We start from the raw sequence: 16,360 nt of genomic DNA, 5'->3' as shown, positions 1-16,360 counted from the left end.
TGCTTCCCAGCACCATTAACGAGGAAACATGGCAAAATGAAAGCATGCAAGAAGCTTCCCCTCCCTGTTCGCTGGCACCAACTTCCTCAGATGCCCAATCTCCAGCTGCTCCAGGCGCAGACCATCACCTGCCGGCTGCAGAGAGCTACTGTGCATCTGGGAACCACCACAGGCACCTGCACTGCGGGCTTTGCCCCTCTCTGATCAACGCAACAACACCCTCTCTTCCTGGCGTCATCTGGATCCCCTCCCTGTCCCTTCCAAGAACCCACAGGGACTCCTGATCGCCTCTCCTATCAAGTAACAGCTCTTGCTAAGGCCCTGAGGTTGGTGCTCCGTCCAAAGGCACCCTCTTTCCCAGTGTCCACCTTGCTCCTTTTTTTTTTTTTTTTTTTTTTTTTTAGGAAATAAGCTTTAGGGGGAAAAGGTTTTTGTTTATTTTTGATAGGCAGAGAGACCATCCCACTGATTAACTTCCTAGATGAATAACAGCCAAGGCTGGGCCAGGCTGAAGGCAGGAGCCAGGAACTCAATTGAGATCTCACCCATGGGTGGCAGGGACCCAAGTACTTGAGCCACTGTGCACATCAGCTGGAAGCAGAATAGGGAGCGGAGCCGAAATGGAAACCCCAGCAATCCAGTATGGGATGTGGGTGTCCCAACAGCTGTATCCAACACTCGCTGCCCCCGTGTCTCTCTATCTCTCTCTCTCTCTTTTTTTTTGGACAGGCAGAGTTAGACAGTGAGAGAGAGAGAGAGACAGAGACAGAGAGAGAGAGAGAGAGAGAGAGAAAGGTCTTCCTACCATTTGTTCACTCCCCAAATGGCCGCTATGGCCAGCGCGCTGCGCCAATCCGAAGGCAGGAGCCAGGTGCTTCTCCTGGTCTCCCATGCGGGTGTAGGTACCCAAGGACTTGGGCCATCCTCCACTGCACTCCCGGGCCACAGCAGAGAGCTGGATTGGAAGAGGAACAACCAGGATAGAACCGGCGCCCCAACCGGGACTAGAACCCAGAGTGCCGGTGCCGCAGGTGGAGGATTAGCCTAGTGAGCCGTGGTGCCGGCCCGCCCTGTCTCTTAAGCTGGTCCTCTATGATGGAGAACCTGGATTCTCAACCTGCTCCTGGGCCACCTCCTCACCCCCCTCTACTGCCCCGTAGTCTCCCTTCCACTCAGAATTCTGTTCACATCCAAAGATGCTTTCCTGGGTAAAGCTCGCGTCACACGCATTTTAACAAGTAGCTTAGACGTTTGTGTAACCGAGGCAACGCTCAGCACACACTGAGAGCTCTGATCCAGGTACCTCTCTTCTTATAATAACTTTCCACCGTGGTACAGTAAAATCTAACAAATGAATGCATTTGCTTACTGCTCTGCACTTCATAAGAAATATTAAATCTTCCTAGCACCTGATACAGACTGAGACCACTGGGGGCTGGCTGACACTTGCCCAGATTAAGGGTTCCCATGCCAAGCACATGCCAGAAGACCACCAGGGGGAGGTGGTGAGGCAGCCAATGCGAGAAGCCTGTCTCCACCATGGCTAGACCTCCATGACAGTGCCTAAAGCTCCTAACCTCCTCACGCCAATATCTATGAGAAAAATGAGCACCATAATAGCATGGCCCTCGTAGGTCACAAGGCGTAAATAATGAGTTACATACAAGGTGCTGGTATGCGGTGCCAATAAACTCAAAACCACGGCCTCGGCCTTCTCCCGGGAGACTAGGGACAGCCCCACGTCAGGCTCTTAGCCGGAGCAGCAGCGACTTCCTGGTCCTGCTTCCTTTCCTCGCAGCCAGTGAAGGGCCCAGTCACATGGATGCACCCTCTGGAATGGCCCTCGTGGAGTCCACAGACACTGCTCCCCACCAGGCCAGGGCGGCTGCAGCACCTCCCGAGTGACCGCCACTTCCAGGGCCCCATATAGAGGGCATCCTCCTGGGATGCGCAGCCCAGCCCCTCCAGTTCAGTCTTAATACGTCTCTGTCACTGCTCCAGGCCTGCTCAAACCCCCTCCATCCCCCACCCACACAGCCTGCTTTCATCACACACTTCACGGCTTCCATCTGTTTTCTGTCTCTCCCCCTATAACGCAAATCTATGAGAAGGAAAACTTTTCAGTCCTGTTCCTTCCTGTATCTCCAGGCCTATTGCAGTATAAACAGTCAGGAGTTATCTTGGTCATTTATCTCATCCAGTTCAATGGCTTCAAACACCATCTAATCGCTGACAGCTCCCAAATTTCTCCCTCTCACACTCTAAGGGGCTCCTTGACAAAGTCACTTAGAAATCCAATAAGCATCAGGTTAACACACCCAAGAGTCAGGTGCCGCTCTTCATCCTCACCCACCCCCAAGAAGCCTGCAGGGCTCCCTCTCACCGGCAACTCCCAGCTTCTAGTTGATCTCGCCAAAGACTGCAAAGTCATTCGTGGCTCTTCCCAGCCCTCTCTCCATGTGTGTAGCCCATCAGAGCATCCTACTGACTGTCTCCAAAGGGTGCCCAGAAATGAACCACTTCTCCCCATCGCCACTGCTAACCCTAACCCCACTGGCTCCTGCCACCATGATCTCTCACCGGGCTTAAAGCAACTGTGTTCTTTCTACTCTGCCCCCTTCTCTATGGTCTGTTCTCAACACAGCAGCCAAAGGACTCCTGTTAAAGCAGAAACCAGAAGCTGGCGCTGTGGTGTGGCAGGTCAAGCCACCAAAAGCCACCACCTGAAGTGCCAGCATCCCAAAAGGGCACCGGTTCGAGTCCCTGCTGCTCTACTTCCGATCCAACTCTGCTAATGCGCCTGGGAAAATAGCAGAACACAGCCCAAGTCCTTGGGCCCCTGTACCCATGTGGGAGACCCAGAGAAGCTCCTGGCTCCTGGCTTCGGATCAGCCCAGCTCTGGCCATTGTGGCCATTTGGGGAGTGAACCAGCACATGGAAGACCTCTCTCTCTTTCTGTCTCCACCTCTCTGTAACTCTGCCATTCAAATAAGTGAATAAATTTTTAAAAAAGAAAAAACCAGAAACTGGATCGTGTCACTGCCCCATCAAAACCCAGTGATGGCACCTTAGCTCACTACCCATCAGAGTCCAAGTGCTCCCCGTGGCCCACGGCTCCCTGTCTGATCGCTGGTGGTTTCTCTGAGTTCTCCTCCAGAGGCCGACCTCCCCTCGCTGTTCCTCAGTTCCTCAAGCAGACTCCATCCTTAGAACCGGGGAACGGCCTTTCCTTCAGCCTCGAACAGTCGCCTCCCTCCCCCGGGCCCATATCTGCATGAACAACTCCCTTACCTCTCTTTCGCGAGGTGGCCTATGTTAGCCGCCCCGTCCAAGGGGACTCATGCGGTACTGCCCTTCTGTGACTGGCTCATTTCTCTTGGCAGAGTGCGGCCCAGGCTCGGGCACACTTCTGTGACTGGCTCATTTCTCTTGGCAGAGTGCGGCCCAGGCTCGGGCACACTTCTGTGACTGGCTCATTTCTCTTGGCACAGTGCGGCCCAGGCTCGGGCAAGCTGCTGCACGCGGCAGCATTTCGTTTTCACAGCTGAGTAACGTCCCGCTGCCCGGAGGTACAGCCTGTTCATCTGCTGAAGGACATCTAGGTCATTTCCCCATCTCAGCTGTTACACACGGCGCTGCCACGAACGTGTCAGTTCTAACAGGTCTTCAAGGCTCTTTTCACTTCTAACCCTACTTGCCTTCCACTACGACTCCCTCCTGCTGCACACCTTCTCTCCCGCTACGGTGACCAAGGCTGACAGCAGCAATGACATCGCAACTCACAGAGCTCTGGAGTTTCTAGCCGTTGCATTCAACATCACACAAATCTACTAACCTATTCACAGACTTCAAGACAAAGTCAGGCTTTCTTTCCATCTCAGATGTCCTAGCACCTACTTCAGGTTCCTACCACCTCCTTCTGCGGCGCTCAGCACGGGCTGCCAGGTCCTCCCTGCAAAACGGGAGCTGTGCACCCGCATCTTCCAAACTGTGGTGAACAGGCAGACTAGCAGTGACTACTAAGTAAACCTACCTTTTTTTTTTTTTTTTTTTGACAGGCAGAGTGGACAGAGAGAGAGAGAGAGAGAGAGAGACAGAGAGAAAGGTCTTCCTTTTGCCGTTGGTTCACCCTCCAATGGCCGCCGCAGCCAGCACGCTGCGGCCGGCGCATCGCGTTGATTCGAAGCTGGGAGCCAGGTGCTTCTCCTGGTCTCCCACGAGGGTGCAGGGCCCAAGCACCTGGGCCATCCTCCACTGCACTCCCTGGCCACAGCAGAGAGCTGGCCTGGAAGAGGGGCAACCGGGACAGAATCCGGCGCCCTGACCGGGACTAGAACCTGGTGTGCCAGCACCACTAGGCAGAGGATTAGCCTAGTGAGCCGCGGCGCCGGCCAAAACCTACCCTTGAGGAAGAAACTCAGTCATACAGATACACAAAAAGATACTATATCCAGTCAGTGCAAAAGCATTCAAAATCCCAGCAGGATTTTATGGAAATGAGCAACTTACTCTACAACTGTTTGGGTGTGAAAGGGGCCAAGAACTGCAGAGATGAACTTAAAGGACAAGAGTGAAATTCGAGGGCTTGCCAGCTAGCAGGCCGTATCTGCACGGCCACTCCAGGAAACAGGCTGGCAGCACCTGTGACCTTGCAATGTGACACTTCTAGAAGTGCCAGTCCACGCACAAATGAAGACTGAGAAGCTGGCTCCACAGTTCCGACTGCGCCTGGGACACTGTGTCCCGGACGGGAGGGCCTGCCCTGAGTGCTGGCTCCGCTTCCAGTCCAGCTTCCTGCAGTGCATCCTGACAGGGTCAAGTCCTTGGGTCCCTGCCACCCACACGGGAGACCCAGATTGAGATCCCAGCTCCTGGTTTCAGCCTGGCCCAGTCTCAGCTACGTGGGCGTCTGGGGAAGGCACCAGTGGATGGAGATGATCTTGATGATCTCCCTCTGGGTGCCTCTGTCTCGCTCCCTTCCCTCCCTGCTCTGTTTTAAGTAAAGCAAAATAAGTTTTAAAGATTGCACATGCAAATGAAAACATTCAGAACAGTGGTTTTTTTTTTTTTTTTTCCCTCCCTCTACACGTAGAGGATCACGAGTTAATAAGTAGAATTTACCACTTCCAGCAACATCCTGCCATCCACCTGCCGACACCGGAAAACGTGACTTAGAAACAACGGGTATCAAAATAAGAACACATGGTGAAAACAAGGACACTGGAGGTAAGTTTCCCCTCAAAGGAAACAGGAGAATGTAATGAACTGGATATCAAAGGAACAAAATTGGTCTAATCAAGATCTTTTCCTTGCAGCAAACACAGGGAGTGATCCAGACACGAACATGGCCAAAGTAAACAAAGCCGCAGAGAAAACAGGGCAAGGTTTCACTGAAATGCGACACTAGCCAATGTGGTCCCCGCTGCTGCGTCTGATTTCTGCTTGCTGTCTGTCAGAATCAGTGCTGGCGGGAGCGTGAACATGCCAGCCTGTTGACAAACACAGGCTCTTGACGTACCAAGCCACAGAGCCTTGCTTCAGACACACTCTCTCTGGAAACCCAATACGCACACAAGCAGATAACAAGGAAAACTGCTCCACGCCACAGGAAGGCAGGGCTGGGACACAGGGCAGACCCGGGTCACTCGCCAGCCTTCCCTGCAGTCAGGGCTCTGGGTGCCGCCGTGTGCGGTGTGAAACCAATGCTCACCTCCAATCGCCGCAACCGACGGGGCGCATCTGGGAAGTAAGAGGGAGCCGGCTGTCCCCACCCGCACTCCTCCCAGAGGTGCACGTGGAGGCTGAGGGCCACTGTCACGTGCAGGGTTGACAGGGACTCAGCAAGCAGCCAGAGAGGCAAGATGGCCAGCGCGCGCACCTCAAACGGCCTCTCAAGGGCACACAGCCAGGGACATTCTCTGAATTCTGCGGGATAGGAGACCAGCGCCTGCTAGGGCAGTCCCCCCCTCCCCAGTTCAGCTTCAGTTCTGTTTTGTTGTGTTGTTGTCTTCAATTCCCTGGCGGGTTTTGGAAGCCTACTCACTGCTGGTTTCCTCTGAAGGGAACTATTGTCTGAAACATCTCTTGGGCTGCCACATCCCTACCTGACGTTGCTGACTTGGACCAAACGCTGCTACCCACACCACCTACATCCAACGACTCTGCCCTACGTTTCTCCGAGGGTGAGGGGCAGGCATCTACCTCGTGGTTAAGAGGCTGCTCAGGACACCCACATCCCACAGTGCAGTTCCCAGGTTCAAGTGCTGGCTCCGTTCCAGCAACCTGCCGCTGTGTGCCCTGTGGGGAAGCAGGTGATGAAGGCAGGACTTGGGTGCCTGCCACCCACGTGGGGGACATAGACGGAGCATGTGGCCCCCGGGGTCAGGCCTGGCACAGCACAGGCCATTGCAGGCATGTGGAAGGGATCCAGCAGAAGGGAGATTTCTCACCTCCCCCACTGACACAGCTAAACAGATAATTTGTTTAAAATGTGAGAAGTCAGCCCTCGATTTGCAATTTGCTGGTTATTGGTGCATCTTAGTACTACGCATTTGTCTTTCAGTATAATGCTAACTCGAGGTGAACGGCTCACAAAACTCAGGCTACATTTCGTGACATCCATGGGTGTTGATTCTACTGGGTCACCTTGAGTGTATGCAGGGCACATGCAGTCTATTGTTGCTTTGTTTACAGGCAGACCCCAGGGTAAACTACCCCGCAGAAGACAGGCTCCCGGTGGAAGGCTGTGCCATCCTCCACAACAGTCACACAACTGAGCACGGGACCAGAATCCGAGAGCCTGGACACTGGGACTTCTGATCTCTTACACCCCGAGAAAGGTGATGTTCAGCAGGCAGCAAACAACGACTTAAATTAAGGCCAGAGGCTAAACTGCACATTGAAGCGAAGGATTTCCCAAAGAACAAGAGAAAGGGAAAACCTTTATTCTGCCAGGCCGCTTCTTCTCATGTTGTTATTTCTGCAATTTTCCAGATAGTGTCTTCATATGTGCTCCATCTTTGAATGCTCAGTCCTGGACAGCAGCAACTACTCTGGCCTTGAACCTGAGACCAGAGACTCAGAGAGCTGCAATGGGGCAGGGGTTTGGCACGGTGGTAAAGATGCCTGCATCCCACATGGGTATCCCTGGGCTCAAGTCCTGCGTCGTTTCCAATCCCAGCTTCCTGCTAACGTGAACCTGAGGAGGCAGCAGGTGAGGGCTGCAGTGGTCAGGCCAAGGGCAGATCTCTGTGCGGTGTATGTGCCTCTGCATTACTAACAAAATGGAAATAGTTTTTTTTAAGTTGAATTGACTTGTCCGGGGCTGGTGCTGTGGTACAGCGGGTTAACGCTGTGGCCTAAAGCGCCAGCATCCCATATGGGTGCCAGTTCGAGACCCGGCTGCTCCACTTCCAATCCAGCTCTCTACTATGGCCTGGGAAAGCAGTAGAGGATGGCACAGGTCCTTGTGCCCCTGCACCCGCATGGGAGACCCGGAAGAGGCTCCTGGCTCCTGGCTCTGGATCGGCGCAACTCCGGCTGTTGCAGCCAATTGGGGAGTGAACCAGCAGATAGAAGATCTCTCTCTTTCTCTCTGCCTCTCCTATCTCTGTGTAACTCTTTCAAATAAATAAATAAATAAATAAATAAATAAATAAAAAAAGGAAAGACTTGTCCATCCATAAACAGCTAGAAGGCGGCAAAGGCTGAATTCTCGTGCCACTGAGCTTCCTGTGATCCCCGTGACTCGGACTCCCACATCCTGTGCTCGCCTCTTTTTTAACCACGAGAACACTCTCGGCCCCTGCACTGTCTCCAGCTTCTTGCCTCCACCAGGGCTGGAGGTGCTGGTGGCATCCCCTGCCGCCGCACATCACCAGGAGAAGATTCAGGGGATGAAACCACAGTGGAAGCTCACCACTCAGTCCTGCCCCTGCCCAGCCCTCCCAGCCAGACTTGCTGCGAAAGCAGGAGGAGCACACAGAGCACGCCTGTGCTGAACTCAGGAACGCGGGGGCAGCCGCTCATCAGACTCCTTCCTCTGCCTCCAGGAGCAGGCTGCTCACTCACTGTCTGACCGTTTCAACGGGCACCTTGTTGTTGGTTCGCACTAGGGCCTGGATGCGGTTTGTCACCAAGGGCCTGGGTCCTGGGTGTCAATGTCTGGAGCTGAGGCCGTTAAGAAATGGGAATTAGGAGTCGGTGCTGTGGTACAGTGGGTTAAAGCCCCAGCCTGCAGCACCAGCATCCAATGTGGGTGCCGGTTCGATTCTTGGCTGCTCCGCTTCCCATCCAGCTCTCTGCTAATGCGCCTGGGAAAGCAGCAGAAGACGGCCCAAGCCCTTGGGCCCCTGCACCCATGTGGGAGACTTGGAAGAAGCTCCTGGCCCCTGACTTCAGATCAGCTCAGCTCTAGCTGTTGCAGTCACTTGGGGAGTGAACTAGTGGATGGAAGACATTTCTCTCTCTCTCTCTACTTCCCTCTGTAACTCTTTCAAATAAATAAAATAAATCTTTAAGGGCCGGCGCCGTGGCTCAATAGGCTAATCCTCCACCTTGCGGCACCGGCACACCGGGTTCTAGTCCCGGTTGGGGCACTGGATTCTGTTCCGGTTGCCCCTCTTCCAGGCCAGCTCTCTGCTGTGGCCAGGGAGTGCAGTGGAGGATGGCCCAAGTGCTTGGGCCCTGCACCCCATGGGAGACCAGGAAAAGCACCTGGCTCCTGCCTTCGGATCAGTGCTGGCCACAGCACGCCGGCCACGGCGGCCATTGGAGGGTGAACCAACGGCAAAGGAAGACCTTTCTCTCTGTCTTTCTCTCTCCCCTTGTCCACTCTGCCTGTAAAAAATAAATAAATAAATAAAATAAATCTTTAAAAGAGAGAGAGAGATGAGAACTAGATCGAGGTCCTCGGGACACGGTGGGCACTGCCCTCGGAAAGGAATTCTGCTCTCTGCTCTCCTGGATGAGTTTCCAGGGAGCCAGGAGCTGTTACAAAAGCCTGGGCCGGCCCCACGCGGTCGCTCTCTCCCTTTCTACCTCGAGATGTAATTGTTTCTCCTGCCTACACTCCCTCCATCTGCCACAGGGCCTTGGTGGGAGCCGCGAGGGCTCTGGGTCATACTGGTCATGGGCTTCCGACACCCAAAACCGCGAGCTGAGAAGGCCCGTTTCTTCCTGAGCGGCCTGCCGTGGCCATTTCATCCGGGTGACGAAAAGCCGACTCATCAGGAGTCTGCTGCAAAGCTGTGGCTGTGGTGCTGCTAAGGAGAACGAGGTGGAGAGGGAAACAGACCACAGCGGATCCAGGAACATTAAATACCTAGTAATTCTCATGACGGGTTCGTGGAAAGCATCTGAACTTTTGGATCAACCGAAACCAAACCAGGCAAGGACACAGTCATCTGCCTTTGTGTTTGTGGCTCTGACTTTTAACAACTGTCACGTCAAACAGCTCAGAGAAGTGCGGGGCGGGGAGCGGGCAGAAACCCCTCCCCGCCTGCACCACCCTGCCTCCCACCACACGCGGTTATTATCCGCCTTCTCTGATAAGGGCAGATCCAGGCGGCTGAGCCTCCCTGATTACGTCTGGGCGCTCCATGCCCCCATCGTGTTTCTCTCCAGTCACATAAAACGAGTCTGAGAGACGGGCCGTGGTGCACGGGCCCACTGGCCACTGCCCTGCAGGCCCACCGCACGCAGTGCCAGGTTCCTCGGTTCTTCCCAGGTGACGCTGTGCTGGGATCACAGTTCGCCCAGCACAGGCTGGACACCACGCGGGCGGTGGGAAAGGAGCCACGGCTGCTGAGTCCATCTCCAGAACAAGATCGCTTCTAAAAAGGATTTAGCACAGCCCAGGCTTCCTTTCTGCTTTCCCTTCCTCTAAGTTCTCAAAAGACTTCAGGATTTTCTGCAGTTTTATAGCTAATCCCCATGAAGAGGCTTCCTTCCGAATAAAGCCGGCATCAGCTGCGGGGTGTCCTGCTGAGAGGGACAAGGCCCCATGAGCACCATCTGAGCCCCCGTCTCCACTGTCTCTGGCTCTAAGTCCCACCAGGAGGACACAGAAGGGACCAGACGGAGTGAGGGGGAGGTGACGCAGTGTAGAAGGCAGTGCCGGCATCCCGTATGAGCACCGGGCCCAGTCCCAATTGGTCCACTTCGGATCCAGCTCCCTGCTAATGGGCCTGGGAGGGCAGCAGATGACTCAAGTGCTTGGGCCACAGCCACCCATGGGGGAGACCCAGACAGAGATCCTGGCTCCAGGGTTCAGCCTGGCCAAGCTAAGGCTGTTGTAGTCGTTTAGGGAGTGAACCAGTTGATGGAAGATCCCACCCCTTGCCATTAACTCTGCCTATCAAATTAATTAATTAATTTAAACACACACACACACACACAAAACACCCACAGGTGGCTGCTGGCTGTGGGAGTCACTTCCGGTCGCAGATAATCAACATCTTCATGCTTTATGGGAGGGAACGCGAGTCCTGTCTGACCCTCACATCCATGTCCTCCGGCATCCTGCAGCTAAGCCAGAACAACAAGCCTGCTAAGCCAGAAAGTGGGTTCTTTCAAGGAGGAAGCCATCCGGACAGGAGTCCCCAGCCACCCAGGTACCCTTGTTAAGGTTACGCCAACTTCTTAAGGAGCTTTGCAGACTTCACTCCACTGCTCACAGCAACCATCGCAAGGCGCGCCCACAGGTCCTCGGGGTGGGACGTGTGCGCGGCTCTGCCCCTTACCAAAAGTAACTTCTCCTTTGCCGGCCTTGTCAAACAGCTGAAAGGCCACCATGAACAAAGCATCCGGGGCACACAGGACAGACTCAAAGGCCACAAATTCTTGAAAGGATATTAATCTGCAACACAAAACAAACACAAAGCATGAAGTCAGGAGCCGGTGCAAAACAAAAGCATGAACAAACATACACTAGAAGCAAAAGATAAAATGCCATTGTCAAAAAGTAAAATTCAAACCTAAAAGCATCTATCAACAACATTGCCTTTTACATCTGGTGGACTGAAATGACAATGTAGAGCATCTATAACACATGACAGGTTTGAGCACACAGTGACACACTAAACGCATTATAAATTCAAATATCCAACATCACTTACGTTTCAGACCTCAATCTCCCTTCAGGCATGTTTGCTGGATTCTATAATTAAACCTAGATGCTTGAGATTAAGAACTGACTTCTCAACATCAAAACAGAACAGCTTTGTCGCTCATTACTACCCTAACACACCATGTAAAAATAGTTCACCGGTATTCGTTCACAGTGAGAGCTACTGACCACACATCAGCTGAGTTAGGGCTATCACAGGAGGAAAAGCAGATGAGCTGGATATGCGATGTGACCCCCAGGAACTCAGAGCCAGCCCAGGCAGCTAGCACTGGTCTGGAAACAGTAACAACGGGAAAGGCAAGTGGTACGAGGGGCACTGTGACGGCAGCACACCAGCAGAGAAGCACGAAGGCTTCCTGACAGAATGGACTTTGAGCTGCGGCTTCCAAGATGCCTGCGATCCGGGCATTTAGCAATGTGTACAGATGGGAAGGCACTTCCTGCAGAAAAGTGTAACAATGTGAATATTTCAGCAAGGCACTGATAACTTCTGCAAGGAAGTTTTCCCACATGACACAAAACAAATAGCTGTTTCTGACTTCTTATAGGGAGAACAGGTTGCTATGCAAAGTGTTACCCAGTTAACCGAGCTGTGCCAAGAATGGCACAGAGAAAACAGACTGGCGGTGTGTTCCATACAGGATTTCCACCACTCGCCATGCAACACACACCCTCCCACATGCACAGGAACACGGCAGGTGTTGCCCAGGACCCTTGGTCTCTTCTGCTGAGACACTGGGCAACTAGACCCAGGGAGGGAGGATGGCGAGGGAAGCAAACAAGAGACCAATTCAGGGTGGAACTCAAGGTGCTTAGCCCTGGGGAGGGGAGGGGAGGGACGCTCATGCGCAGAGTGCCTCCAGGGCTCCAGACTGCAATGTGCAGAGAACAGGAAGCAAGCAGTAAGGATGCAGAGGGAGGAGTGAGGCTCTTCTGCCTGGAAGTTAGGAAAGGCTTCACAGACACGTTTAAAGCGCAAATTTCCATGTTGGACAGGGCTTGGGATCATCTTCTTCAACCTGCCGATTTCAGAGCTGCGGAAAGTGAGTTAGCTACTCCGTAACGTTCTGTTTGCCTAGGAAGTTTTGCTACAACTGCAAGTCAGCTAATAGTAATTTCCCATTCTGTGCCAAGAATGGATCACCACACGTTTTCTTACAAATCTCTCTTTTTAAAAAATTTTTACACTTTTTGGACCCTTTTCACTTTTTTTTTTTCGCTCTCAAATCATTACCCTTCCATTTTCCCAAGCACCCGTCTCGCCAACCTGTGAAGTGGTCATCATCAGCATTCTAAAATCATACCTAGTTAGATTCTGTGTTCCCAGGCCATTCGACTGCAGCATCGAGCTGCCCAGCCTCCCCATGGGACATCCTGAGCATGTCAGATACTCACATCCAGGCATCCCTTTCCAGCTTGCTCCTCCAGCAGCCAACCCCGCCTACCCCAGCCAACTGCCACGGCCTCCATCAGGGAGGGGATGCTCAGAGGGACGGGTGGAATTCCTTTTAGAGTTATTTTTAAGGGTCCTTTAGACAAGGCACACACTTCCCATCGGCCACCTTCTCTTTGTCCCAGGGTTTTTTCACCAGTCCTTTAACCCGAGAACAGTGGTGTGACAGCTTAAGTTATCACTTGTGACGTATCTGCTTCCCAACCAGCTCCCTGCCAATGTGCCTGAGAAGGCAGTGGAAGATGGTCCAAGTGTCGGGGTCCCCGCTACCCATGCTGGAGGCCAGGATGGAGTTCCTGGCTTGGGGCTTTGGCCTGGTCCAGGACTAGCTGTTGCAGCCATCTGGGGAGTGAACCAGTGGAGGAAGATCTCTCTGTTGTCTCCTCTCCCCTCCCTTCCCCTCCCCTCCCTTCCTTTCTCTCCTTCTCTATTCTCTCCTCTCCCCTTCTCTCTTTCTCTGTAACTCTGCACTTCAAATAAATAAATCCCTTAAGAAATTTTAAAAGAAAAACATTCTTCTCCTCTTAAAGAAAAGAAGGCTTCCTTACAGCTATGAACGGAACGGCCCAGAGCAATTCCCTGAAGGGCATTTCACTTTCCTCTTAGGAAATGCTCTATCTGCCCTAGCAGTTAAGTGGCAGGTTGGGATACCCACGCCCTACACCGAAGTGCCTGGGTTAGGTCCCGCCTCTGTTCCTGACTCCAGCTTCCTGCTACTGTGCGCCCTGGGAGGCAACAGTGATGGCTCAAGGTCTTGGGTTCCTGTCATACATGCAGGAGATCCAGCTCCTTGCTTCGGCCCCAAACCAGCCCAGGCTATTGCCAATGTCGGGAGTGAAACAGCAAATGAGAGACTGCTTTTCTCTCTCTGTCTCTCTCTGTCTCTCTCTCTCTCTCTCTCTCTCTGTGTGTGTGCGCGCGTGCGCTCTCCTCTCTAATAACTAAAATAAACTGAAAGAAATACCACAATAAATGTGGGTCTAGAGGACTCACCCCAGACCACTGAGGCAGTAGACAGGTCAGAAGGGTTTATGCGAGCATCTGCTTCTTGTTCTCTCTGCCCTCCTCCCTCCACACACCCCCAGCCTGCCGTGCAGGTCCCAGAACGGTGCCTGCGATACCTGCCACCACGCTGCACCGCTCACCACCGTGACCTGCTCACAGAAAACTCCTCCCTGCACTAAAGGCACGTTAAAAGAGGGCCACATTCTAAGGTTGTCTTGTGTTCTGAATGAAGGCCTGGCACACAGCAGGAGAGGACCTTCCCCGACTTGGCACGGCCAGGGAAGCGTGGAGAGGCACCTCTATGTGGATCGTGCGTCTCCTGCCAACGTCGGTGTGGTTTCGAGAGAGTAAGCGGCTGGGGAGTGCTCTGGCATTTCAGGCATGTTACTGATGGCAAAGAGGTGTGTAATTTGGTAATCCTGTTAGATACAAGCATTACACATCTACGTAGGAGGTATACGGATGAACCGTGAAATCATAACATATCACTGTTCATCACGATCATTTGGGATTTTCAAGGTAATCTGACGAGAAGGCTATCGGAATAATTACATAGTGCTCTATTCCTTTAGTGCATGGTATCTACAAACGTCTATATTTTCATATAAACAGTACTCAGCCTTGCCTTATAGATTTAATGGGTATTAGCATAAGTTACAACAAAGAACACGTGCTTAATCAAGTTCAGGCCTGGCTGCTGAGCTCGCTGCGTTCCTTTGGCACTGCTAACTCCCAGCACTTGACAAAGTCAGCTGCCGCTGAAGACAAACCACCGGGCTGGGAGTGCGGGGGCAGCAGGGGAAGCCACGGCCAGGGACACCTGCAAGCTGTATCAGAGGTGCCTGGATCGAGGCCCGCCCCACTTCTGACCCAGCTTCCTGCTAATGCACCTGAGAGGCAGTAGGCGATGACTCCCAAAGGAGACCCAGATGGAGTTCCTGACTTCTGGCTTCAGCCTGGCCCTGTCCCATCTGTTGTGGGCATCTGGGAAACAAATCCACAGATCCAAGACTGACTGATGTCTGTCTGTTTCTCTCTCTCTCTCTCTCTCTGCCATCCAAATACAGTTTTCTTAAAAAATCTTTTTAAAAAATGAATCTCACAACTGTAATTAACTCTATGCCTAATGTCTAAGGAACAATCCTGGCTAGCAAGGCTCACCGGCAGTCACTGGAATAGGACACAGGTCATCCAACATGGAAGCCAGCAGGAGCTGCATGCTCCCAGCCTACCCGGCTCAGCGGCGAGCAGAGGCAGGTTTCCAACAACTCCACGTCTTGGCTCTGCAGCCACCAAAGACTCTTTGAAGCGAGTCTCACTTTTTCTCCAAAGTGCCACAGCAATGGTTCTTCTGGAGGTCATGGCCCACAGCAGCACCTTCTCAACTCCCTAGAAGCCCAGGTAAACCAGCCAGACGCTGCAGGAAACCCCGAGTGCAAAGCAAAGGAGCTAAGAGCAGGTTGCATCTGCGTGCCATGCTTCTGACAATGGCCAGCTGATGTATCCACCACGGACACCGAAGGATGGCGGAATACACACCAAGACGAGGATGGTGCTCCTCTGGCCCACAACTCTAGGTCTCCTCCATTCGCACTTTCAGCTGTGCAAGGACTCCCTCTTAGCCTGCACATGCTCAAAGCACAACAGGGAATACCGACTGCAAACTGTTGTTATGGAGAAAGCGGGAAGGAATATAAGAGAATTGGAGATAAATTACTTAATTAAATCCAGAGGCAAGAAAGATAAGCGACAGGTTGAAAGGAAGGAGGACGTGGGTACATTCTGATTGGCAACTTAGGGAAGCGTGGCCAAGTGAGCGTGAGATGAGTGCCGGTGCAGAGGGAAGGCGCGACCGTGACCGAGGGCACATAAAACACGCGGCTCGCAGCAGAGGGAAGTGCGACGACTCCAAGCAGGAGGTGGGACAGGCAGCCTGCCAACTGCAGTGTGGCTTCAGTGCCTGCTCTCTGCTGGGCACACACGGAGGCCAGGTGGAGTCTGCCCCCTGGATGTGGTAGTCTGGAGAGGCAGGGGGTAAGCCAGGAACCAGGAAGAGGACCAGAGGAGGAGGGGCCACAGAAGGTGTGGGCCTGCTGGAGGACAGGTGTGACAGCAAGCACAGAGCTCACGTCCTCATCATGAGGACCCTCGGCGGTGGGCAAAGATCCGGAATTCCTGGCTGTGTGACCCGCCAGTGCTTCAGAGCCTCTAACCCGGCACTGCGCTCTAGTCAAGGGACTGGCAGGGGGTAGCCAGGGAGGTGGGCAGAGATCCTGCAGAATCCGGCAGGGCCAGGAAGGCTGAGTGAGGAGGAGGCGGAGGGGCTGGGAGGGCGAGCTCCGGGGGACACCCGGCCAGCACAGCGGGAGTCTCGGGAGGGAATCTGCGCTCTGACACCACAATCCCACATCGAGCGCTGTGCCCTGCAAACTGATTACTGAATGTGCAGAAATTCTTATCTACAGTGATGATTACTCAGTAGCATTGCCAACAGTGAAAATAGTAAAAGCCCAGTACACAACAGAAGGTGAGTGACTAAGGGAACATTCAAACTTCACCTGCACGATAAAATCCAAACACCAAAAACTCCCACGAGCAGATCTACAGCATCAAGGAAAAAACAAAAAAAAAAAAACAAAAAAAAACCTCGGGGCCAGTACTGCAGGGTAGTAAGCTAAATCTCTGCCTGTAGCATTAGCATCCCATATGGGCGCCGGTTCTAGTCCCAGCTGCCCCACTTCCAATCCAGCTCTCTGCGTATAGCCTGGGAAAG

At 53.1% G+C, this 16,360-nt stretch overlaps 1 protein-coding gene across 10 annotated transcripts in view; it reads right to left on the bottom strand.

The window, feature by feature from the left end:
* SLC25A13 (solute carrier family 25 member 13) overlaps positions 1 to 16,360 on the bottom strand; it is a 185,855-nt gene that overhangs the window by 98,361 nt on the left and 71,134 nt on the right. For 6 of the 10 annotated variants that reach the window (XR_016222773.1, XR_016222774.1, XM_051852956.3 and 3 more), the window contains exon 4: positions 10,744 to 10,859. The exons of 3 other annotated variants lie outside the window; for them this stretch is intronic. Coding sequence is in view for 5 of the 7 variants with exons in the window: in XM_051852956.3 (XP_051708916.3) it covers positions 10,744 to 10,859 (116 nt within the window). In the remaining 2 variants the exon portion in view is untranslated. Of the gene's footprint in view, positions 1 to 10,743; positions 10,860 to 15,126; positions 15,148 to 16,360 lie in introns of those variants that run through there. One more of the 10 variants, XM_089315710.1, reaches the window with a different exon arrangement.

The sequence above is a fragment of the Oryctolagus cuniculus genome, chromosome 16 (genome assembly GCF_051225735.1).
Source record: "Oryctolagus cuniculus isolate XC-2025 breed Fujian yellow rabbit chromosome 16, ASM5122573v1, whole genome shotgun sequence".
Classification (NCBI taxonomy): Eukaryota; Metazoa; Chordata; class Mammalia; order Lagomorpha; family Leporidae; genus Oryctolagus; species Oryctolagus cuniculus.
Note: the sequence above shows the minus strand (reverse complement) of the source record. Positions and strands in the feature narration are given on the sequence as shown.